This window comes from Sinohyriopsis cumingii, chromosome 12 (assembly GCF_028554795.1).
Source record: "Sinohyriopsis cumingii isolate HCF-2022 chromosome 12, ASM2855479v2, whole genome shotgun sequence".
Classification (NCBI taxonomy): Eukaryota; Metazoa; Mollusca; class Bivalvia; order Unionida; family Unionidae; genus Sinohyriopsis; species Sinohyriopsis cumingii.
The window spans coordinates 125,802,792-125,829,631 of NC_142972.1; the positions used below are offsets into that span (position 1 = coordinate 125,802,792).

At 36.0% G+C, this 26,840-nt stretch overlaps 1 protein-coding gene across 2 annotated transcripts; it reads right to left on the minus strand.

Annotated features, from left to right (window-relative positions):
- Positions 1–1,830: 1,830 nt before the first annotated feature.
- On the minus strand, positions 1,831–26,809 carry LOC149787409 (uncharacterized). Of its 2 annotated transcripts, none has more exons than XM_089978015.1 (2): positions 26,678–26,809; positions 1,831–6,856 (listed from the first exon to the last, which is right to left on the minus strand). In XM_089978015.1, the coding sequence occupies exons 1-2, from the start codon at positions 26,753–26,755 to the stop codon at positions 5,414–5,416; spliced, it is 1,521 nt and encodes a 506-aa protein (XP_089834141.1). In that variant the 5' UTR covers positions 26,756–26,809; the 3' UTR covers positions 1,831–5,413. The 2 variants fall into 2 exon arrangements, with proteins under 2 accessions (XP_089834141.1, XP_089834140.1); XM_089978014.1 differs by lacking the exon at positions 26,678–26,809 and adding an exon at positions 26,516–26,648.
- Between the last annotated feature and the right edge of the window lie 31 nt (positions 26,810–26,840).

A 26,840-nucleotide genomic window follows, 5' to 3' on the forward strand; every position in this document is an offset into this window, starting at 1 on the left:
TTCATTTTTCTATGTCATAGAAACAATGACTCAACTGTATTGTGGATTTCACCCTTTACCCATGAAACTGAATGGTTTACTCCCAAACTGGGTCCAGGTAGTTAAACACGCCTGTTTGTTGCTCATCTCAAGTACTTTTTGGGAAAAACTTGATTTCTTTTCAATATTTCAGTCAAAATTCACTTCATAGCAGATATTGTCTCCACATTTAGTGGTTGCTTAGCTGCAATAGCCTATATACAAACATGTAGATTGGTCATTTGTTTTAAACATAAGTATATTTAGCTTGTTGTGGTCAGTTATAAACTTTAAAAACCCAGCTCACTAAAATGTACATCAGGGGTGTTATGGATTTGTCTTTGTGACTGAGGCTCACTCCAGTAAACATGTCAATCTGCATACACCATTGTAGTTTTGCTATTTTTTAATCATAATAATAGTTTATTCAAATACCATAAAGCAATATATCGCATTCAGTAAGATCATTCTGTTTTAAATAATTTCTTAGTGAGATGAACAGGTAGATTATAATGGAGTGATCTATAATAAGATGAACAGGTAGATAATAATGGAGTAATCTATAATAAGATGAACAGGTAGATAATAATGGAGTGATCTATAATAAGATCAACAGGTAGATAATAATGGAGTGATCTATAATAAGAAACACAGCCAAAAGAAGAAGAGAAGAACTTTATTTATTTTTGATAGCATTTATTTATTTCCTGGAAGAAGGACCACATATATTATCCGATTGTTGTCGAAAAGAACATGATATAGAAGTAATAATAATAACATTTTCATAATAAACAACAGCCAGGTAATATTGAATCTACTGAATATTTTGTATGGGAATGAATCATGGATACAGCTTAATGTTAATCATGGATACAACTTACAACTTAATGTTAATCATGGATACAACTTATTGTTAATTATGGATATAACAATGTTAATCATGGATACAACTTACTGTTATTCATTGATACAACTTACTGTTAATCATGGATACAACTTAATGTTAAAATAAAAATAGCTACTGAAAAATTATGAGGCATGTGTGTCAGGATAAAATATTTTCTGCATTTTATTCTTTTTAAGTTTGAACATAAATTATTTTAATCACTTGCTTGATATTTAATTACCAAACAGCAAATAAAAGTACTAAATTAAGGCAGCATTTCCATACGTGATAAAATCATCAAAATTTCATGCATGTATAATTTACATAAGTATGTTTTTTTCTTTTTATTTATTGAGCATCAACACTTTCATGTGACTTGATTCCCTTCCGACAGTTTTTTCTGTATCATTTGCTGTATAATTTGATAACCGAACTAGATGGGACCTTTTAAAGGTTCATAGGTCCATAGCAAAGAAATAACAGGCAAAAAAAGAACATTTTTACTACCCTGTTTATCTAGAGTATAATTTAAAGGTCGTATGAAGTGGCATTTCATATTATGATGGCAGAATACGTACATAGCAACTGTGTATACAGAATATGGCAAATACATGGCAATCATGTACAGTGTATATAGCTACTACCGTATGCATTCTTTAAAATCCTTCAATTGTTGTAAATGTAAAGCATATGTTACTTGTGGACAGTCACAGGTTTTGAAAACCCTGCTCTCAGTGAAATGTGTGAAGATGGTTTTATTGATGTATTGATGTACAAGTTTTATTGATGTATTGATGTACAAGTTTTATTGATGTACAAATTTTATTGATGTACAGGTTTTATTGATGTACAGGTTTTATTGATGTACAAGTTTTATTGATGTACATGTTTTATTGATGTATTGATGTACAAGTTTTATTGATGTATTGATGTACAAGTTTTACTGATGTACAAGTTTTATTGATGTACAGGTTTTACTGATGTACAAGTTTTACTGATGTACGAGTTTTATTGATGTACAGGTTTTATTGATGAACGAGTTTTTTTGATGTACAGGTTTTATTGATGTACAAGTTTTATTGATGTACAAGTTTTATTGATATACAGGTTTTATTGATGTACCAGTTTTATTGATGTACAAGTGTTATTGATGTACAAGTTTTATTGATGTACAGGTTTTACTGATGTACAGGTTTTATTGATGTACAAGTTTTATTGATGTACAGGTTTTATTGATGTACAAGTTTTATTGATATACAAGTTTTATTGATGTACAGGTTTTATTGATGTACAAGTTTTATTCATGTACAAGTTTTATTGATATGCAGGTTTTATTGATGTACCAGTTTTATTGATATACAAGTTTTATTGATGTACAAGTTTTATTGATGTACAGGTTTTACTGATGTACAAGTTTTATTGATGTACAAGTACAAGTTTTATTGATGTAAAGGTTTTACTGATGTACAAGTTTTGTTGATGTACAAGTTTTATTGCTGTATTGATGTACAAGTTTTATTGATGTACAGGTTTTATTGATGTATTGATGTACAAGTTTTATTGATGTATTGATGTACAAGTTTTACTGATGTACAAGTTTTATTGATGTACAGGTTTTATTGATGTACAAGTTTTATTGATGTATTGATGTACAGGTTTTATTGATGTACAGGTTTTACTGATGTACAGGTTTTATTGATGTATTGATGTACAAGTTGTATTGATGTACAAGTTTTATTGCTGCATTGATGTACAGGTTTTATTGATGTACAGGTTTTACTGATGTACAGGTTTTATTGATGTATTGATGTACAAGTTGTATTGATGTACAAGTTTTATTGCTGCATTGATGTACAGGTTTTATTGATATACAAGTTTTATTGCTGCATTGATGTACAGGTTTTATTGATATACAAGTTTTATTGATGTACGAGTTTTATTGATGTATTGTTGTACAAGTTTTATTGATGTATTGATGTACAAGTTGGTTTAGTTTTGTTTCTATGTAACAAAGCAGAACAGGGTTTTTTTTTTTTTTACAATACTGCATTATGCATATCTGAGGCAAAGAGAGAAAACATGTTTCAAAGAATTAATTAATTTCTGGAAATTATTTTGAAGATGAACAAAAATTTTGCACACAGATTGGTAGTGTAAAAGAATGCAGTTATCCATAACCTGAAATTTTCATAGGACTGAGACCTGATACTATCACAGACTGAGATCTGACCCTCACATAAGACTGAAACACTGCAGTACTTAGAGTACTTTGATTCCGCCATCTGTTTGTTAGGTGCAGATGTCCTGACTTACTGATTATGCAGACAAATGACCTTTTTCAAAATCATATGTTAATGACCTTTACAAGCATTAATAATTTGTTTATAAAAAATTTTATGTATTTTTGGCATTATTTCTGGTTTTAAAAAAATGTTCATGAAATAAAATAGAGCTAATGTTACCTTATTTGCAAAATCATTTAAATTCCACCTAACACATATAAATGAAGGACATGACCTACGTACTGGCAGCCACATTAGCACAGATTGGCCTCAACATCCACAAAGACAAGACCAAGATCCTTAAGATCAATTATGTCAGTAACAACCCAGTCACACTGCATGGAAGTCCCCTAGAAGAAGTGGAGTCCTTCACATACCTGGGCAGTATTATCAACCAGCAGGGTGGCACAGATGCAGACATCAAGGCAAGGATCGGAAAGGCGAGAGCGGCTTTCATACAGCTCAAGAACATTTGGAGCTCCAAAGAAATTTCCTCGACTACCAAGATCAGACTGTTCAACTCCAACGTGAAGTCAGTCCTACTGTATGGAGCAGAGACCAGGAGAACCACCAAGTCGACTGTAAAGAGAGTTCAGACCTTCATCAGCAGCTGCCTAAGAAGTATTTGCCACATACCATCAGCAACACCAACCTGTGACAGAGAACCTCCCAGCTTCCGGTAGAAGACGAGATCAAGAAGAGAAGGTGGGGTTGGATAGGACACACCCTACATAAGCTGCAAACCAACATTACCAGACAAGCGGAGATGGGACCGACCAAGAAACACCTAGCGACGTGACCTTGAGGCGGGACCAAAGTCTTTGGCAATCTTTTGTGGGTGGACTGTACACTGGCAGGGGTGACGGGCATAACTGAACTGATATAAATGAAACTTAGAAAAGTTGTTATTCATTACCTATATACCGTATTTTTCAGGTGTTAAGATCAAAGGACTAATCTTATATATATATATATATATATATATATATATATATATATATATATATATATATATATATATGACAAGAGGTAGGACTGGAATTGTTTTCTGACAAATGTATCCCTTGTATTAGTGTTTGCCAACAATTTGTAAGATGAATGCAGTATGCTGTGAATACATTTTCATATTTTGCTAATGATGATCTAGTTATGGGCCTTTGTGATTGAAAATGAGTACCAATTTTCAAACATAAGTGTTTCACATTAAAATGTTTCAGTGCACTCAACTACAGCCATAGGATTATCTTAATAAGAGATGAAAGAGCACCATGATATACAATTACTTTGCTGCATCTTGAAGTGGCCATATATGAACAACAGTAATGCTGCATGAACGCTTACTGATTGTCCAGCCATCTATGCATCTAGTAAAATCTTTTCCAGGGTTATTTAGAATATATTTTGGCATACACCATGTATACAAGTTTTGTGTATGTTCTTGTCGTTACCTTTGAAAAATAGCTATGCGATAGTTTACAGCAGTCCTGTTCTCTACTTCATTCTACACGTTCTTCATATTTATCTTTACACAATCAGTAGCTGATGACAGAGGAATCTGAAGATAGGGTTTCCATTTACAGTTGATTTATAGATAATCTTTTTCATTGCCATAGCCAGTATCAATTGACCATTCACTGACAGATCGATCATTAGTATCTGAACGTCCCTCTGTATTTTTCTCTGTAGCTGTCTTTAGTTTCGATGGCTGCTTCGATTTATTTAGATATCTTATGCTTTTTAGAAATCCTTATAACTTGAAGCGAGAGTCCTGTTTTTGGTCTCAATGGTTGCATTTTTATTGGTTTCCGTACGTGGACTTGTTATAAGTCTATTTGATTTACTGTAAGATTTCTTCTCCACTCCTTGCATTTTTAAAGCATAGGTAAAAAGTCTGCGCAATAAAGGAAATCATCCTCCTTTATGCAGGTGAAGGTATTGAGACATCTTTGAAGCTCTTTTCGGAAGCTCTTCTGTTGGAACTTATTCTGTCATCACTGTAATTATATAACGTTTCTTCTCCAAGATGCTTTGCTGAAAAGCCTCCTGAAATTCGTACAGACAATGCTCGCTACGAATAAAGTTGGGGGACAGAAGGCCATATTTCACACATTTAACAACATTGTCAAAGATAATCTTTCCAGGAATAAAGTCTATGCGATGAAGACAAAATTGGATTTTTTTTAAGTCTGTGAATTATCAGCGTCTTCTCTCTCATGCGGTGATATTTCTATTTTTTTAATGAGAATATCGACCCATTGCTCATCCACACTGCTATAGGAAACAAATTCATCGTAAATTTTTCTTCTAAAACTGATGGTGACTTGCAAGGTAGGGTTATATGGAGCTGTGTGAACATAATGATTCTCACTTCTTTGCGATATTTTACAAGAATAACGATGACACTTAGGCAAACAACTGCAAAAACAGTCAGGCAAATTATAGGGATCGTGAAGTATTCTCTTTCCTGTGTTGATCCACACTCCAAGTCACTAATTCGAAGTTTATGCAGTTTAGTTCCTTCCAGTGTTTTTGGACTAGAACATCCCATATATTTGATGTATTGATAATTGCTAAATTCCGGTGTATCGAAATCTTCGTCACTGTTGATGAAGGAAATCAGATCCTTGACTCTGTGGTCGCAGTCACAGACCAAAGGATTATTTTGTAAGTCGATCGTCACATTTGACATCTTCTTAAGATGCTTGAGATCCTCTACTGTTACCATGCTGATATTGTTATACTGCAAATTGATGGTCGTCGCATGAGACGTTAGAGGAATTTTGAATTTATAAAGCTGAGAAATATCATTGTGGGAAAGGTCTAGCATTTCAAGTTTAGGGAAATGTGTAGACCATTCCAAGATGTACCCGTCGAGGACCGATATATAGTTATGAGATAAATTGTACATGCGTAATGCACGATGAATTGAGTTGTCCAACAGCAGTTTGAGATGATATTTGGATTGGCTTGATTCATGGACCTCCTGTAGTTCAGTAAGTCGGCTAAAGATACACTTGTGCTTCACTTCTTTGCTGTCCTGCATAAACTGGGCCCCTAATTCTGATAAACCTACAATCACTGTGTCCATATCCTCAATGAAGGAGTATGAGATATAGCTTTTAGTGAGTATCTCAATTGTGTCTTCATGTCCGCAGTCGAACTCCTTCGTGATGTTTTTCACATTCTGCATTGTCTTTAAGAATGTCTTAATTCTTACAGATATTTCAGTGTCAACTAGCCTTAAAACTTTCAAAGAATCAGGTATAATATTGATAACATCACTATCGTGTTCCTCCAGATAATCTGTCAATATGCATCCGTACACGTTCAGCTCATGCACACGAAGAATTTTGATCGGCCACGGTAGAGAGACGTTGGCATCACCAGTACAGTAAAGATCAATGGCATATTTGCCGGTTGCATTCTTCATTGTTTCTCTTAAAGTGTCTAACCTCCATATTCCAGAATGTTCCGACATTATGTCGCATCTCATCAGTGTCATAACCAAGTCGGGGGTAAATTCTGATCTGTAAGTCCTCGTGCCATCGATTGAACAGAACTGTTCCCATCCCTTAGGTAAAGGACTGTAGATGTCATGGGTATGGAGCCTTGTAAAGGCCGTAAGTAGAAGTAGAACATACGGCCAAAATCCTTCCCTTGCCATTAGAATCTGAGAAAAAGAAAATCATTACCTGCTCAGGTTTTTTAAACATTTCCAGTTGAATTGCTTCATATTTGGTAGAATGATGAATTTGAATGGTGCATAGAATCTATATTACATCCCCAAGCATACATACACACACACACACACACACACACATACATACATACTACATACAATGTGCATGCATACATGCATGGATGCATACATACATACACACACGTACGTATGTACATCCATCCATCCATCCATCCATACATACATACACACACATTCATACATACATACATACATATATACATACATACACACACATACATACACACATACGTACATACATGCATATATACATACATACCTACATACATACATATGTACATACATACATATATACATACATACACACATACGTACATACACACACATACATACATACATATAAACATACACACACATATGTACGTACATACATACACACACACACACATACGTACATACATACATGGATGGATGGATAGATACATACATCTCTATATCATATATTATTTTATAGTATATTTTTTTTAATCATTTGGGTTAATAACCTTTTTTAATTCTTTAATTATGTGGCTTGCCTATACTATAAGAGGAGTACATGTATATACTTTCCACATTTATAAATCAAGGTTATTGCCAAGCTCACGTCAACAACTAATTTGGTCACAGTACGTTACAAAATAGTGAATGGGGGTCATGTCAATATCACGTGATGCTAGAGATGTCATGCACGTCCTAGTCGCTGATTGGCTCCATTATTAAAAAATTTAAATAATGACTTAAAGACATTTTATATTACAGAATAATTTAAATACCTGGAATCTTTTGAAGTGATTCAGAATTACTGATTTTATATATATATATATATATATATATATATATATATATATATATATATATATATATATATATATAGTGTCTATATAAAATATTTAAATATGCAGCCTTTCATTTTTCAGTTATATTTTAGCCTTGTAAGAGAGGAAATTTGATTTACTCAATTTTTTGTTGAAATTACAGAAAGGAAACCACATATTCTAAATAGATAGTACCTTGCTGGATTGTTGTGAATTATTCAAGAACACGGATACTTATTTTTTGTTGTGATACATGAACCATTCAAGGACATTTGTGACATTTACCTTCATCTGATTCAGTGGTACTAGTACATGTTGTTGTTGTTGTTGTGGGGTTTAACGCCATTTTCCAGCACGATAGGCTATACATGGCGGCCAGTATTAATGGTGGAGGAAGAACCCGGAAAACCCCGGAAAGAACCACCGACCCACGAGAAGCTACTGGCAGGCTTTCTCACATGCCCACATTGGCTGAATCTTAGACTCGAACCGCCGCAGACAGAGGTGAGATGGCAGTGATCCGTAACGAAGAGCGCTTTAGACCACTCGGCCACTCGGGGCCCCGGTACTAGTACATAATAATATTAATGAGGACTTTGTATAGCGCCTAATCTTTAGAAGCTCTAAGCGCTTTACAACATTAGACAACACCTAAAACATAAAAAAACATATATAATGATATGATTACACAAAAAAAACAAAGACCATGAAATTAGAAAACATGAAACATGCTGAAAACATTTAAGGTAGGAAACATTAATAGGCACATTTGAACCTTCATTCGGAATACCTTTCGATTGTTTCCGTTGTCACGGAATTGTATAAATCTTTTTATTTATCAAATACATGTACTCGGGTTTTGTATTTTGTGTACAACGATACCCGATGGTGATTTATGTATATTGTTGAAGATTTCGAAACAGTGAGTTCGGTTCATCCTATGCCGCACGTGCAAAGTGCTTTCGATGGGAAGAACCGAATACCTCCAGCGCATAGACGGTGTATTGCGGCATCGTCTGTGTATAATTACGTCATCGTAAGTCAAAAACTTTACAGTAGTAAACGTCTTGTCAGTGAGCGGTCTACTTTAAGGACTTTGCATATCAGCTTTAGAGGTATGTGAGTTATTAATTTCTTCTGTATAAGTTATAACTATTGTACTACCACGTTTATTTTTTTATTTTATTTTTTATGTAGCTTCGGCTTACGTAGTATCATGCAAATATATGCCCATGTCAGGCATAGTACACGGTGTTAGATGTATTTTCAACTGACCAGAATGATCGGAATCTCAGCTGTAGAGCTGATAGGAGTCGCAGCTGTAAAGCTGATTGAAGTGACCAGAGTTATCGGAGTGATCAGAGTCGACTTGGTACCAGCTGCAGAGTTAACTATAGAAGTTGACCATCGCAGCTGTGAAGCTGAACCACAGCAGCCGTAGAGCTGTGTAAACAGTGTTGCTGGTTGAGTAGCAGGTGATCGCTGGTTGCTGACCGAGATTGGTGGGCGCTGATTGCTTGTTTGACCAACCTGGAATACTGACTGCTTGATCGACCAGTGTGATCGGTAGCCAAGTGTGCTGGTTACGGAGTGTGTAACTTTATACATGTAATCTTTTAGCCGTGGGCTAATCTTTGGGGTTTGTAATACCCAGTGTGTTTTAGGACTATAAAGATAGTTTGTACATCTGTCCCTTTGTTTTCATCATTTTCACTATTTGAGTGAATACATTTTTACTATACGAGTAAAATACCAGTTTTACTATTTGAGTAAAACACATCACTTCTTCGTTGTGAAATCACTGTGAATCATTCACTCCTTGTCCTTGTACTGTGTAAGGTCATTTATTTGCATTTTCATTATTTAGTTCGTGCGGATTATGTTAATTGATCCAATATTTGGATATTATACGCACGTATTAATCATGATCCTTTTCTTATTCAAGAGTAGTTAAGTGGGATACCCTAGCCTCAATGGGACTTAGCATTAAAAACACCCCTGGGATAATCTAGCCTCAATGGAAATTTGACATGGGGAAAAATCATGGGACAATCTAGCCTCAAGGGGAATTTAACATGGGGAATAGATCGTGGGACTGTCTAGGGACCATGGGAAATTAACATGGGGAATAGATCGTGGGACTGTCTAGGGACAATGGGAAATTTAACATTACGGAAACCCCTAGGGGATATGGCCTCAAGGGAATTTAACATATGGAAATTGAACATGGTGGGTTTGTATAGCGTCAAAGGGAATTGAACATGGTGGGATTGTCTAGGGACAATGATGGTAGAGGGTCAAACACAACAGAGACAGAGACATACATACACTAGTACAAGCGTGAGATTTATATATAAAGCATTACCAAGACCTGAAATCTTGCTGGGTTGTTCAAAAATTTGCTTAATTGTAATGATGCTATAAATAGCTATAATCAAGGAAATGCTCAACGACAAAATGGATGTGACTAAAAGTAACGCTAAAATGACGAAATTGTCCCAGAATTTAAAGGAAAATAAACATATCCCCGAACAATAAGTTACAATGGTTTAGACTAAAAAAATATCAACTTGTGTGACGATCGTGGATAAACACCCATGTATCTATTTATAGCTATAATCAGCTAAAATTCATATGAAATCCCACTATCTATTTATACTACAACTTGTGGTTATTCCTTTGGAAAACCCCACTATCTTTTTATAGCCTCAGCTTGAGTGACGTTCCCGTTTACGAACTCTAGTACATATGTATAGCTACAACCTGTGGAAATCCCCAAGTCCATATTTATAGTCTTAAAATTTCCAGCGTCAGTGACGTCACTGTACTGAACACTAGGGGATAAATGTCAACAGTGTTGCAAGTGGCTGACCTGAATACGCGCTACTGTAGGTAGGTAGGTTGAATGTATTTGATAGGGATAAATGGAGTTTTATAGGGACAAACAGAGACCAATACACACACACACACACACACACACACACACGCACACCACATAGGGAAGAAGAAAAAACAAACCCAAAGTATACTATTCACACAGGGAAGAGGAAAAACCCAACAAATATATTATCCATACGTTCTTACACACACACACACACACAAGCAGATCGAAGAATAAACCAAAATTAAAATACAGTATCCATACAAACGTACGCTAACGCATACAAACCCCAAATATACTATCCACACAAACGTACGCGAACGCATACAAACCCCAAATATACTATCCACACAACGTCGCTAACGCATACAAACCCCAAATATACTATCCACACAAACGTACGCGAACGCATACAAACCCCAAATATGCTATCCACACAACGTCGCTAACGCGTACAAACCCCAAATATTCTATCCATACAACGTCGCTAACGCATACAAACCCCAAATATACTATCCACACAAACGTACGCGAACGCATACAAACCCCAAATATGCTATCCACACAACGTCGCTAACGCGTACAAACCCCAAATATTCTATCCATACAACTTCGCTAACGCATACAAACCCCAAATATACTATCCACACAAACGTACGCGAACGCATACAAACCCCAAATATACTATCCACACAACGTCGCTAACGCATACAAACTCAAAATATACTATCCACACGGAAGGGAGGGAAAACAAAACCAAATATACTATCCATACAAACGTACCCGAACGCATACAATTCCCAAATATACTATCCACACAACGTCGTTAACAAGGACAAACCCCAAATATACCATCTACACTCGGAAGGAAGAAGAAAAAACAACCAAATATACGATTTACATAACGTACGCGAATACACACACACACAGACACACACACACACACACACACACATACACACACAGACACACACACACACACACACACACACACACACACAGGGAAGAGGAAAAAAACAAACCCCAAATATACTATCCACACAGAAGGGAGATAATACTAACCCCAAATATACTATCTACACATTGAAGAGGAAGAATACAAATCCCATACCTACTATCCACACGGAAGTGAGATGTAAAATAAATAAACCCCATATCTACGCAGAGGGAAGAAGAAATAAATAACCCAATATACACTATCCTCAAAGAGGGAAGAGGAAAAAAGCCATAATATACTAACCACACAGAGGGAAGACGAAAAGCATTATAAACTATCCACACGGAGTGAAGAAATAACCCTTTATATATACTATCAACATAGAATGAAGAAAATAACCCATTATATTCCATTAACACAGAGTGAAGAAGAAAAAGATTTTGAAAGCACCTAAACCCTCACCTGCAATGACCAACTCTGCCAAGCACCTACACCCCACCCCACCCACAACACTACAAAACCCATTTAACCCGTTATTTTATGGCATCAGTGTGTGATTTAGGAAACATCAAGACACAAAATGATGGATGAATAGACTAACTATTGTTTACCGACTTGCATGCCTAAAGAGCGTGCGTGAAGGAAAACATCCTTTCATTTCAATTCTAACTAAAACATGTTCCAGAGGGATAGAGATAGGTGAAAGAGCACAATTTCATAAAGTGTGAGTATAAAAAAAACACGTCATCCTTATTATAGAATGTCAAGACTAAGAGACACTTACGTTTTCTTTCTGGTCTATTCTCTTTTAGAAGTTAGTGTGAAATTTCACATCAGGGCCAACGCATCGACTCACATTGTCAATTTTTCCATTTCCATGTCTTTACTGGCACAAGCTCTTCATCATCTTCAATTTCTTCTTCTTCTGAATCCCTCTTCTCTGTTTCGTTTTGTTTCTGTTTCTTCTCTTTACTCGTAGGGCACTCTGAATCCCAGTGTCCTTTCTCCCGACAGCGATATTAGGCATATTGACTTTTGTCTCTCTTTCTTAGACGAAGCAGGTATTCTGGAGACAAATACCCATTTACCTTTGCAGATATAGCAAACTTCATCAGCACTTACACACTTTCGTATGACTCTCATCAAATCAATGACCAAAAGAGTAAGTTTTGTTGCTACTTTCGCCTGTGAATTATGCTTTCGTATGACTTTTAGCAAATATTTGACCAGCAGGTCGATCTGTGCTGACTCTTCCATCTTCTTGATCGTTTGAGAGTGGAATGAATACTCTGACGCTAAGACACTCTCCCTATGTACATGGACCTGCTGCGTATGAAGCCTAGTCAAATGTAATTTTGCAATAAGATGAAACGATTTCATTGATAAAGTAAAAGGCAATGACGTGCCGTGTCGCCTCACAAAAGAGCTGAAGTGTTAGCTCAGATCCGTGTCAGCGATTTCGAAGACGACATAACTGAGCTTTCATCGATGTTCTCCACATATGCCACAAAACCACGAGTCCTGCTTCACGCCAAAAGAAATTTCGTTCAGTCCGTAAAATATAGTATCACATCTGAGAAACGCAAAAACGAACTTCCAGAAAACTGAGAACGACGACTTACACCTACAACGTAAATGTATGAGTTCAAGTAGTGCCTAAAACTTAGTCAAATTAAATTTGTATAGTCAAGACGAAACGATCTCTTTTCGAACAAGAAAGCAGACACCAAGCGACAATGGCGATCCGTGTCACACAACACTTTTTAAAATGTATATTATCAGAGGTTTGTTCTAGCGATCTGCACGGTTAAATTAAATGTTGATGTATTTTGCAATGAGACGGACACAATTTCCATGGGATCACCCATGGTACGATTGTTCGTGCATTAGTTTAATTTTTAAAAATATTTTTTTATATAAATCGCCTATAGGATAGACTCAGTAAAGCATGGCCATTCTCGTCACTGTCTGAATAGCTACTCAAGTCAATTCGAAGCGAACGCGGTAAGAAAATAAGTATAGCCAATGAAATGGCTTACAACGGGTGATGCATCGTTTTGTTCTAGGACTGTGTGGCATAATAATCCCTATGTTCTTGCGTTGTTTACCATTACAGTGCAGACAGACTGAAATGTGAACTTACAAGCCCTCTTTGTGTGTGTTGTACTATTTCTTCTTACCACATCAAAATACTGAGCGTCACAGTATTGGTTCGCGTTTTCAAGCTGACCATTTTTTTATATCTCACTTAAACAGTTTAACACTCACACTCACACTCACATCGGTAGAGTCAGAACAGACGAGTTACAGTATTGAGGGGCATGTTATCTTTTTTTTCTTTTTCAATCTAATACATTTGGGGTTTGTATGAAGTAAAGAACCGAAAGTACATTGAAACTCAAGGATGATGACCCAATCTGTCTGTCTATTGATGCGTGTACTTACTTAAGAAGAAATATGACCTCTAAAACACAAAGAGATACGGCAAGCATGATTAGATTAAACACAACGATGTTTTCCTTCACGCCCGTGTAATTTAGAGTTTCAATCGTCTTTGAAGACAAACTTGGTCTCCTTTTGTAGGGCTTGAAATAATAAAAAAACTGAAAAATCTTAAGCACTTTGCTATAGATAATTTCATCAACAGACTAAACAACATAAATACCGTTACAACACTAGAAAGCCTTAAATCTTCTATCAAAAAGAAATGCATCAAAAAATTAAAGATTAACGATAATTAACCAATGAAACCGAATTTAACAAAGGCAATGACATGTGAAGAAATGTCTCTCACTTTGGAAAGGTAGGCGAATGTAATCTGTCATGCACCATCAACTTGAAAAAAAATTATAAACAGATAGAAATCTGAATTCAAAATTCAGTTGTTTTTTTTTTTCAAAATTGTTTCGTTTCTTTTTTCTTTTTTGGAACAAATCTAAGCACTAATATAGAGTGGAAAAGGGAAAATGCACATAAAAGCTTTGATATTTCTGAAAAAATGAGGGGATATTCCTAATGTTCATAATCACCTATATATGCTTGGACTTGTCTGTGACTTATCCACAAAACAAGATGTACATATTTCTGGTCAAGCTGCAAGTGTGTGCGTGTTTTGGAAAATGGTAAAAATTGGATATACAATTTTCTCGTGACACTTATAAAGTGAAGAGTCTGTGCAAGTGTCAAAAGCCAAAGTCATATAAGTTTTGTATTTTGTACGGCTTGTAAAGATTTCCACTTTAGAAAATGTGAAGTATCACAAGTTATTATCACAAACAGAAGTGGAACATAGGGGCTTGCAAGAAAGAAAAAAACCCAGACAGTTGGTGTCATCAAGAGTGCTAGAGACGGTACCCGAACTTGCTTGCTTGCTTACTTGAATTAAAGTGATTTTCGCTCCAATGGAGCATGTATCACTGGTTTAATCACGCACCGCGTGATTTTTAATTACTCCTGGGGAAGGAAAGAGAGCCTCATCCCGTAGGCTTTTATGTACTCACAGACTACTTTTAAATTTAGCCACTCAGGTGTAGGACTAACTAGTCCTTAACAACCTGACGGAAAGGCTTTAAACATGAGTGGGAAAGTCTCACCACACACTCATTTTTCTTAGTTGGTTTGAAATGCCTCAGGTGTCAACCCAAGCAGTATGTAAAGCCCGCTACGATTGGTCGGTAGCGATGACGTCACATTAGGACACATGGGCGTGTGGCAGGTGGAAATCGTTCCACATTCTGCCACGTGTACGATGTCCGAGCGTGGTAAAGGAGGTGTAAAGGTGCTCAGCAAGCCAGCGATGGATGTTAAGTACTCCCCAAAACGCCAGCCCGTACTTATTTCAAATCAAGTCCCGTTTTTGCTAATGGACAATAAAAAGTACCAATAATGTGTTTTCCACCTGTGCAATTATTTCAAATATAACAAGTCTGTTAAATTTCCTACTTCCTAACGTATCTATCTAATAATAGTACTTAGTATACATAAAAATGACCATACTGGTCTTATTTAAATTAATATATCTAAGCGACATATACAAGTTTTGTCACTGTTAGATTTAACAAGTTAAGTTTGTTGTGGTGTTCCAATGGGTCAAGTTTGTTTCGAGAATAGTTTAGTCAATGTAAGCAGCAGCTTCTACAAGTTGACTGATGGGGTATCCAGTGTAGGCTTGTCTGTAGAATTGGGGGGAGAACTCTGAGACATTGTCGCCCATCATGGCTACGCATTTCTTGATATGAAGAATCATGAGACTTGGAGTGCGGGAAAGATCGTGAGGGCGAAAGAGAGACGTGGTACCTTCTAGCAGAAAAAACAGCCCTTTTTAGGGCTCCAAAAGATTGCCTTTTATTAAATAGGGAACCATATTTGGCATGGTATCCCTCCTTGACTAAACTATTCTCGAAACAAACTTGACCCATTGGAACACCACAATAAACTTAACTTGTTAAACCTAACAGTGACAAAATTTGTATATGTCGCTTAGACATATTAATTTAAATAAGACCAGTATGGTTATTTTATATTAGATAGATACGTTAGGAAGTAGGAAATTTAACAGACTCGTTATATTTGAACTAATTGCACAGGTGTAAAACACATTATTGGTACTTTTTATTGTCCATTAGCAAAAACGGGACTTGATTTGAAATAAGTACGGGCTGGCGTTTTGGGGAGTACTTAACATCCATCGCTGGCTTGCTGAGCACCTTTACACCTCCTTTACCACGCTCGGACATCGTACACGTGGCAGAATGTGGAACGATTTCCACCTGCCACACGCCCATGTGTCCTAATGTGACGTCATCGCTACCGACCAATCGTAGCGGGCTTTACATACTGCTTGGGTTGACACCTGAGGCATTTCAAACCAACTAAGAAAAATGAGTGTGTGGTGAGACTTTCCCACTCATGTTTAAAGCCTTTCCGTCAGGTTGTTAAGGACTAGTTAGTCCTACACCTGAGTGGCTAAATTTAAAAGTAGTCTGTGAGTACATAAAAGCCTATGGGATGAGGCTCTCTTTCCTTCCCCAGGAGTAATTAAAAATCACGCGTTGCGTGATTAAACCAGTGATACATGCTCCATTGGAGCGAAAATCACTTTAATTCAAGTAAGCAAGCAAGCAAGTTCGGGTACCGTCTCTAGCACTCTTGATGACACCAACTGTCTGGGTTTTTTTCTTTCTTGCAAGCCCCTATGTTCCACTTCTGTTTGTGATAATAACTTGTGATACTTCACATTTTCTAAAGTGGAAATCTTTACAAGCCGTACAAAATACAAAACTTATATGACTTTGGCTTTTGACACTTGCACAGACTCTTCACTTTATAAGTGTCACGAGAAAATTGTATATCCAATTTTTACCATTTTCCAAAACACGCACACACTTGCAGCTTGACCAGAAATATGTACATCTTGTTTTGTGGATAAGTCACAGACAAGTCCAAGCATATATAGGTGATTATGAACATTAGGAATATCCCCTCATTTTTTCAGAAATATCAAAGCTTTTATGTGCATTTTCCCTTTTCCACTCTATATTAGTGCTTAGATTTGTTCCAAAAAAGAAAAAAGAAACGAAACAATTTTGAAAAAAAAAAACAACTGAATTTTGAATTCAGATTTCTATCTGTTTATAATTTTTTTTCAAGTTGATGGTGCATGACAGATTACATTCGCCTACCTTTCCAAAGTGAGAGACATTTCTTCACATGTCATTGCCTTTGTTAAATTCGGTTTCATTGGTTAATTATCGTTAATCTTTAATTTTTTGATGCATTTCTTTTTGATAGAAGATTTAAGGCTTTCTAGTGTTGTAACGGTATTTATGTTGTTTAGTCTGTTGATGAAATTATCTATAGCAAAGTGCTTAAGATTTTCCAGTTTTTTTATTATTTCAAGCCCTACAAAAGGAGACCAAGTTTGTCTTCAAAGACGATTGAAACTCTAAATTACACGGGCGTGAAGGAAAACATCGTTGTGTTTAATCTAATCATGCTTGCCGTATCTCTTTGTGTTTTAGAGGTCATATTTCTTCGTAAGTAAGTACACGCATCAATAGACAGACAGATTGGGTCATCATCCTTGAGTTTCAATGTACTTTCGGTTCTTTACTTCATACAAACCCCAAATGTATTAGATTGAAAAAGAAAAAAAAGATAACATGCCCCTCAATACTGTAACTCGTCTGTTCTGACTCTACCGATGTGAGTGTGAGTGTGAGTGTTAAACTGTTTAAGTGAGATATAAAAAAATGGTCAGCTTGAAAACGCGAACCAATACTGTGACGCTCAGTATTTTGATGTGGTAAGAAGAAATAGTACAACACACACAAAGAGGGCTTGTAAGTTCACATTTCAGTCTGTCTGCACTGTAATGGTAAACAACGCAAGAACATAGGGATTATTATGCCACACAGTCCTAGAACAAAACGACGCATCACCCGTTGTAAGCCATTTCATTGGCTATACTTATTTTCTTACCGCGTTCGCTTCGAATTGACTTGAGTAGCTATTCAGACAGTGACGAGAATGGCCATGCTTTACTGAGTCTATCCTATAGGCGATTTATATAAAAAAATATTTTTAAAAATTAAACTAATGCACGAACAATCGTACCATGGGTGATCCCATGGAAATTGTGTCCGTCTCATTGCAAAATACATCAACATTTAATTTAACCGTGCAGATCGCTAGAACAAACCTCTGATAATATACATTTTAAAAAGTGTTGTGTGACACGGATCGCCATTGTCGCTTGGTGTCTGCTTTCTTGTTCGAAAAGAGATCGTTTCGTCTTGACTATACAAATTTAATTTGACTAAGTTTTAGGCACTACTTGAACTCATACATTTACGTTGTAGGTGTAAGTCGTCGTTCTCAGTTTTCTGGAAGTTCGTTTTTGCGTTTCTCAGATGTGATACTATATTTTACGGACTGAACGAAATTTCTTTTGGCGTGAAGCAGGACTCGTGGTTTTGTGGCATATGTGGAGAACATCGATGAAAGCTCAGTTATGTCGTCTTCGAAATCGCTGACACGGATCTGAGCTAACACTTCAGCTCTTGTGTGAGGCGACACGGCACGTCATTGCCTTTTACTTTATCAATGAAATCGTTTCATCTTATTGCAAAATTACATTTGACTAGGCTTCATACGCAGCAGGTCCATGTACATAGGGAGAGTGTCTTAGCGTCAGAGTATTCATTCCACTCTCAAACGATCAAGAAGATGGAAGAGTCAGCACAGATCGACCTGCTGGTCAAATATTTGCTAAAAGTCATTCGAAAGCATAATTCACAGGCGAAAGTAGCAACAAAACTTACTCTTTTGGTCATTGATTTGATGAGAGTCATACGAAAGTGTGTAAGTGCTGATGAAGTTTGCTATATCTGCAAAGGTAAATGGGTATTTGTCTCCAGAATACCTGCTTCGTCTAAGAAAGAGAGACAAAAGTCAATATGCCTAATATCGCTGTCGGGAGAAAGGACACTGGGATTCAGAGTGCCCTACGAGTAAAGAGAAGAAACAGAAACAAAACGAAACAGAGAAAAGGGATTCAGAAGAAGAAGAAATTGAAGATGATGAAGAGCTTGTGCCAGTAAAGACATGGAAATGGAAAAATTGACAATGTGAGTCGATGCGTTGGCCCTGATGTGAAATTTCACACTAACTTCTAAAAGAGAATAGACCAGAAAGAAAACGTAAGTGTCTCTTAGTCTTGACATTCTATAATAAGGATGACGTGTTTTTTTTTTATACTCACACTTTATGAAATTGTGTTCTTTCACCTATCTCTATCCCTCTGGAACATGTTTTAGTTAGAATTGAAATGAAAGGATGTTTTCCTTCACGCACGCTCTTTAGGCATGCAAGTCGGTAAACAATAGTCAGTCTATTCATCCATCATTTTGTGTCTTGATGTTTCCTAAATCACACACTGATGCCATAAAATAACGGGTTAAATGGGTTTTGTAGTGTTGGGGGTGGGGTGGGGTGTAGGTGCTTGGCAGAGTTGGTCATTGCAGGTGAGGGTTTAGGTGCTTTCAAAATCCTTTTCTTCTTCACTCTGTGTTAATGGAATATAATGGGTTATTTTCTTCATTCTATGTTGATAGTATATATAAAGGGTTATTTCTTCACTCCGTGTGGATAGTGTATAATGCTTTTCTTCTTCCCTCTGTGTGGTTAGTATATTATGGCTTTTTTCCTCTTCCCTCTTTGAGGATAGCGTATATTGGGTTATTTATTTCTTCTTCCCTCTGCGTAGATTGTAGATACGGGGTTTATTTTTTTACATCTCACCTCCGTGTGGATAGTAGGTATGGGATTTGTATTCTTCCTCTTCCATGTGTAGATAGTATATTTGGGGTTAGTATTATCTCCCTTCTGTGTGGATAGTATATTTGGGGTTTGTTTTTTTTCCTCTTCCCTGTGTGTGTGTGTGTGTGTGTGTGTGTCCGTGTGTGTGTGTATTCGCGTACGTTATGTAAATCGTATATTTGGTTGTTTTTTTCTTCTTCCTCCAGAGTGTAGATGGTATATTTGGGGTTTGTCCTTGTTAGCGACGTTGTGTGGATAGTATATTTGGGAATTTTATGCGTTCGGGTACGTTTGTATGGATAGTATATTTGGTTTTGTTTTCCCTCCCTTCCGTGTGGATAGTATATTTTGAGTTTGTATGCGTTAGCGACGTTGTGTGGATAGTATATTTGGGGTTTGTATGCGTTCGCGTACGTTTGTGTGGATAGTATATTTGGGGTTTGTATGCGTTAGCGACGTTGTATGGATAGTATATTTGGGGTTTGTATGCGTTAGCGTACGTTTGTATGGATACTATATTTTAATTTTGGTTTATTCTTCGATCTGTGTGTGTGTGTGTGTGTGTGTGTGTGTAAGAACGTATGGATAGTATATTTGTTGGGTTTTTCCTCTTCCCTGTGTGAATAGTATACTTTGGGTTTGTTTTTTCTTCTTCCCTCTGTGGTGTGCGTGTGTGTGTGTGTGTGTGTGTGTGTGTGTGTGTGTGTGTATTGGTCTCTGTTTGTCCCTATAAAACTCCATTTATCCCTATCAAATACATTCAACCTACCTACCTACAGTAGCGCGTATTCAGGTCAGCCACTTGCAACACTGTTGACATTTATCCCCTAGTGTTCAGTACAGTGACGTCACTGACGCTGGAAATTTTAAGACTATAAATATGGACTTGGGGATTTCCACAGGTTGTAGCTATACATATGTACTAGAGTTCGTAAACGGGAACGTCACTCAAGCTGAGGCTATAAAAAGATAGTGGGGTTTTCCAAAGGAATAACCCACAAGTTGTAGTATAAATAGATAGTGGGATTTCATATGAATTTTAGCTGATTATAGCTATAAATAGATACATGGGTGTTTATCCACGATCGTCACACAAGTTGATATTTTTTTAGTCTAAACCATTGTAACTTATTGTTCGGGGATATGTTTATTTTCCTTTAAATTCTGGGACAATTTCGTCATTTTAGCGTTACTTTTAGTCACATCCATTTTGTCGTTGAGCATTTCCTTGATTATAGCTATTTATAGCATCATTACAATTAAGCAAATTTTTGAACACCCCAGCAAGATTTCAGGTCTTGGTAATGCTTTATATATAAATCTCACGCTTGTACTAGTGTATGTATGTCTCTGTTTCTGTTGTGTTTGACCCTCTACCTTCATTGTCCCTAGACAATCCCACCATGTTCAATTCCCTTTGACGCTATACAGACCCACCATGTTCAATTTCCATATGTTAAATTCCCTTGAGGCCATATCCCCTAGGGGTTTCCGTAATGTTAAATTTCCCATTGTCCCTAGACAGTCCCACGATCTATTCCCCATGTTAAATTTCCCATGGTCCCTAGACAGTCCCACGATCTATTCCCCATGTTAAATTCCCCTTGAGGCTAGATTGTCCCATGATTTTTCCCCATGTCAAATTTCCACTGAGGCTAGATTGTCCCAGGGGTGTTTTTAATGCTAAGTCCCATTGAGGCTAGGGTATCCCACTTAACTACTTTCAAGTCATTCGTCATTAAACATTATATTTGTATCACCATCAAAAGTGTTCTTTTGTAAATCCGAAACCCCATCCGATTATCTTGTTACATCCAGATTACTCTGAAATTGATAGCACCTTTGGGAAATATTATAGGATTTCATTCCATTCTGTAACTTATCTTTAAATTCTGTCACTTTATTTAATTTTATATTTTAGGGAAATAAATCAATATTTTGGAAAATTTCTTGTTGGGTTTCATAATTTCTTCCTACATAGTTTAAGCCCATAGGACGTAACAATACATACCCCATCTTTACTACGAAGTGTGTATGTTCAACCAACTCCCAGTGTGTACGTTAATCATCTCTGACAGCTTATATATATATATATATATATATATATATATATATATATATATATATATATATATATATGCATGCCTACGTATTCATTGCCAAAGGAAATTAAGGGCCATCAACCGAAACCAGGATCTTCCTCTATAGTAATTACGTACGATTCATCATATTTATACAAGGGCTTTATAAATGACTGATGTTTCTCTCGTCATCCTATATTAAACTGAGGCGCATTATGTGGCGACATACGACGTCCTCTCTCCTATAACAACTATAACAGACAGATGACAGTTTCTCCCATATAAACAACCAAAAAGTATACAAATCGTTTAACTAGAGTGGCACGTGCAAAGGTTGTTTTCATGAACTCCGATCTTTTTCTCCCGATTTTCCGGATTATTTCACCTACAAAAACAACATAGACTCTGAAAATACTTTACCACAAAAAAAAACAACATCAAACAAAGAAGCCATTAACAAGTATAAAACCTGCCACGATCCAGTTGACTGGTAATATTATGACTGCATTTAAATGTTTAAATGCTTGATTAAAATGTTTTCTCGCCATCCAAACAACATAAATATTCGAAATTCTCAGCGTGGAGCGAACATTTCAAATGTTTAGCGAATGTGGAGCCAGGCTACCATCTTGGCAGTTTGAAGGTGTAAAAATGATGAGATAAATATAATTTGTAAAAGGTTCATTAGTTACATTTGGTAATTTTACGCATAATAACATGTTTGCAGGTCCTACATTCATGCCAGCCATGAAATAGCACAAAGGATCATCAAAAAGTTAGAGCAGTTTTTTATAATAAAAAAATCCCTAGCATTGTATACAATACTGTAAAGACGAGATATTGGAACTGGCTTATACGGTGTAATGATCATCCGTTTCCATGACAGCCAAAAGGTCATAAACTATGACTTGTAATTATTTTTCTCATTCAAAACTGTGGAAATTACATAAATACGAATGTTTTGCGGTTTTTATGTATGTTTCTTTATACGAAGGTTGCCACAGCTCTTTCCATTCTTGTTTATTCTGTACGATCACCATATATGATAGTCCAATGCACTTTTATCCATTAATAATAACAATAACAACTATTACTTCAACGGCTACTGCTACTTCTACAACGACTACTACTTCAACGACAACCACTGTTTCTACGACAACCATTACTTCTGTGACCTCCACTACTTCTACAACAACAACTATTACTACTTGTATGACTACTACTACTACTACTACTACTACTATTTCTACGACTATAACTAAATCTGAGAATACCAATACTTCTATCGACTACTGCTGCGTCTTGGACTTCAGCTACATCTACGACTACTTCTATAATTACTGTTACTTGAAGAAATACATTTTGTACATATGGCCTAATTTGAGAATATGTTTTATACCCACTGTAATCCTCCCCTGACATTTCTAACCTAAAACCACCACCATCCCACGAGTAAGGACTCCAGAATCTTAACCCAAAACGAGTAACTTGTATGTCGCCCTGTTGTGACGTCATACAAAGTTTTATTAAGAAATGTTCAAATATGTCGTACTCCTTATTGTCATTACTTTAAACAATTTGAAAATTTCGTAATCTATCAAGCTACGGTAGTTTAGAATATACATGTCCTGGACATCCCGATTTATTAATTTGATTTTTAAACAACCTTAACGCCCTGCCTTTACAAGCACACACACACAACTCAATTTTGTTTAAAAATCATAAACCACCGAACACACCACGAATATATTTATTCTATAATGCTACTCCACATACCAAATATACGCTACCAATTAAATTTATTTTTTCAAAATCATATGGTACCAATGCACCACTAAATTTGTTATTTAAAGTCTTGGGCTACCAATGCCCCATAAAAAATTCTTTTTTCGAAATCATAAGGTACCAATACTCTACAAACAATTTCTGTGAAAATCCTAGGACACCAATCCTCAACCAATTTTCTTTTCTGAAAATCCTATTCCGCCAACCCCTACCAAATATGTTTCCTGAAAATCTCTGCTCACCAATACTCCGCCCATTTTTATTTCAACCATCCTATGCCACCATGCCAGAATTTGTTTCTGAAAAGTCCTAGGTCACCAATCCCAAACCAAACTTGTTTCCATAAAATCTTTGGCCACAAATCCCCCACGAACTTTTTTTCCTGAAAATCATGAGCCACCAACCCCCTACTAAATTTACAAGCTTAGGCAACCAATAATCCACCCAAATGTTGTTGTTTTTTTTTTTTTTTGATGTTGTTGTTTCGTTTTCTGACACTCGGAGGCCACCCTAACACATTTTTAAAAGGTTACCCCACACAACTCAAAGTTTGCTGAAAAACAAAGTTCTTCAGTAGAAAATAAAAATATGAGAAAAAAAATTCACAGCTCTAGAATAAATTGTATTATCCAAAATGAATTTTATTCTGTATTTAATTACAAGATCTTCTGTCTGCCTAAAGAACTTCTTTCTAGAGCAAACTAAGAGACACATGCATCAAAGTAAGTTCATGCAGATTGAGTAAATCAACACAAATGAAAACTAGATTTCAGAAGGGTAACCTTTTTACTTAAGAAAGTCAATACTTAAAGAATTTACTAATAATGTTATGAAACTCCAAAGAAACTATTCCTATTGTAAACGCTGAGAGACTTCAGTGAGCTTAGCTCACTTTTAATTTTTATCTTTCGTAATTTCGCATAGATAAAGTATTTCCAATAACCAGTAATATTCATAGAATGTCTAATATAAACACGTATCAACGCTTTGCAATAAATTACTGGTAGCCACGAAGATACTCTTTGTCACACTGCAATCACATCATTAGAAGCTTAACAAAATGTAATAATTACAATCTAAGACAAGGCAACATTATTCGAAGAGGATAAAGCTAAATATGGTATAAAAAAGGAAGTATATTTCTTATATACGACATCGTTCAGTCTGTCTGGGCTTATAATTTAGTATGCATAGAGAACAGTGTAAGAACTTTCTGGACTTATTTTATTAATGTTTTGTATATCTTGTATATTATCGTTTGAAAAAATAATTGGCAATGAAAGTTTTACGATTTAAAAGTAAGTAGAACAAATCTGTCAACAACAAGGGCTGCTGATATTTGCTATTCATACATAAAAGCAACTAACTCAAACAGTCAGTATGAATAGACTGTTGTACGTCTTACTTTGGTTTAGAAAGCACATTTACGAAATTTGTCCATCTTGCAAATCGCCTTGCATTATATGACTATTACTGTCCATAACAGAAGGAATTATGTCATGTCTTATTGTTTGCATTAACAACAAGCGGTAATCTACATACACATGCATTTACAGGTTACTGCATTTCTATGGGGAAAATAGGAATGAGTTTTTCTGAGGAATTTTATCATAAGATAATAATATTAAAATGAATACACTACAAGAAAAAAGTCATTGAATGTATGCTGTATTCCAAATACACACCCTTGGATTAATCAATACATAGTAACAATATTAATTAGCACCGTTCAGCCACCTTGGAACTTCTTCGTGCGCTCAACAAGATTTTAAAAAAAAGTATCTTTTTGGTCTACATAAAATTGAAATTTAGAGTAATATTAAGAATAAATGCACATTGAACCAACTTTTCCAATTCGTCTGGAATCGATGGATTTTGATTTTCTGTCGATCCAACTCATTTCTGCTTTCTGCTTATAAAGGACTAGATTTATTGGATCAATTTCGTACAATGTACATGTGATTGAAGAGTTGAATCAATTGCAGTTGTGTTTCTTTTCTGTCATTTATTGTTTGGAATCAAAATCTGGGAAAAATATGATTTTTTTTTTTTAAAAATTTAAATTACCAAAAACGACACTATATCACATAATTTCGTTTTGCTTATCCATATATGAATCTAATAAAGCAAAAGCTAAAGCATCTACTACCTGAGAGTACATTGTATGTTTACAAAGTAGTTCCTAATACATGATACTATTTTAGACCCATGTATCGTGCAGTATCAAGCCGTGCAGTATGGAAAAATAATGCACGATTCTGACAATGTAAAGTTAACGGAGAAAAAAATGAAACTATAATAAGAGTGTACGTATGGGGTTTGATGACACGTCAGCATAATACTGGCCATTTGATGTCGAACAAACGCTAGGTAGCAAAGATGGTAAATGCAAAAACCTTGTCAAAATCCACAGGAAGGCGTACCCCTCCAACCAACAGTAAATATTCACCTTGATTCACAAGACACCAGGTAAAGATATTGACAGACAACACGAGGATAACGACAAAAGACAGAAAACACGAGGATAACGACAACAAAAAAAGACAGACAACACGAGGATAACGACAAAAAAAGACAGACAACACGAGGATAACGACAAAAAATAGACAGACAACACCAGGATAACGACAAAAAACAGACAACACGAGGATAAGGATGAAAAAAGACAGACAACACGAGGATAACGACAAAAGACAGACAACACGAGGATAAGGATGAAACAAGAACATGTAAAATCATAAAATATAAATTCATTTTCTCTTTTAACCGAACTCTTCTAGAAAGGTCCAACTCCTCGCTTGAAACATCGTCACAGAACATCCTACTGCAATAAGGTTGTTCCCTTTCATAGTCGCCTCTGACGACGTGGAGGAGGGCGCATCGAACATATACTAAATCCCTAAGTCTACCGTTCATACATATATACATACATACCTCGTCTCTATCCCGAAGTGTGTAATTACAATTCCCAGTGTGTACGTTAATAGTCGCTGACAGCTTAAATACATTCATGCATGTTCATGGCCAATGAAATTTAAGGGTCATCGAGTTGAACCAGGATCTTCCTCTGTAGTAATTACGCAGGAGTCGGAATTTT

Bases quoted from the DNA above. Each gene is read 5' to 3' on its own strand.
- LOC149787409 (XM_089978015.1), bottom strand. From the start codon at position 26,755: ATGAATGTATTTAAGCTGTCAGCGACTATTAACGTACACACTGGGAAT. The intron at 6,857-26,677 runs GTATGTATGTAT...TCTTTTTCTCAG, and splicing joins CACTTCGGGATAGAGACGAG to ATTCTAATGGCAAGGGAAGG.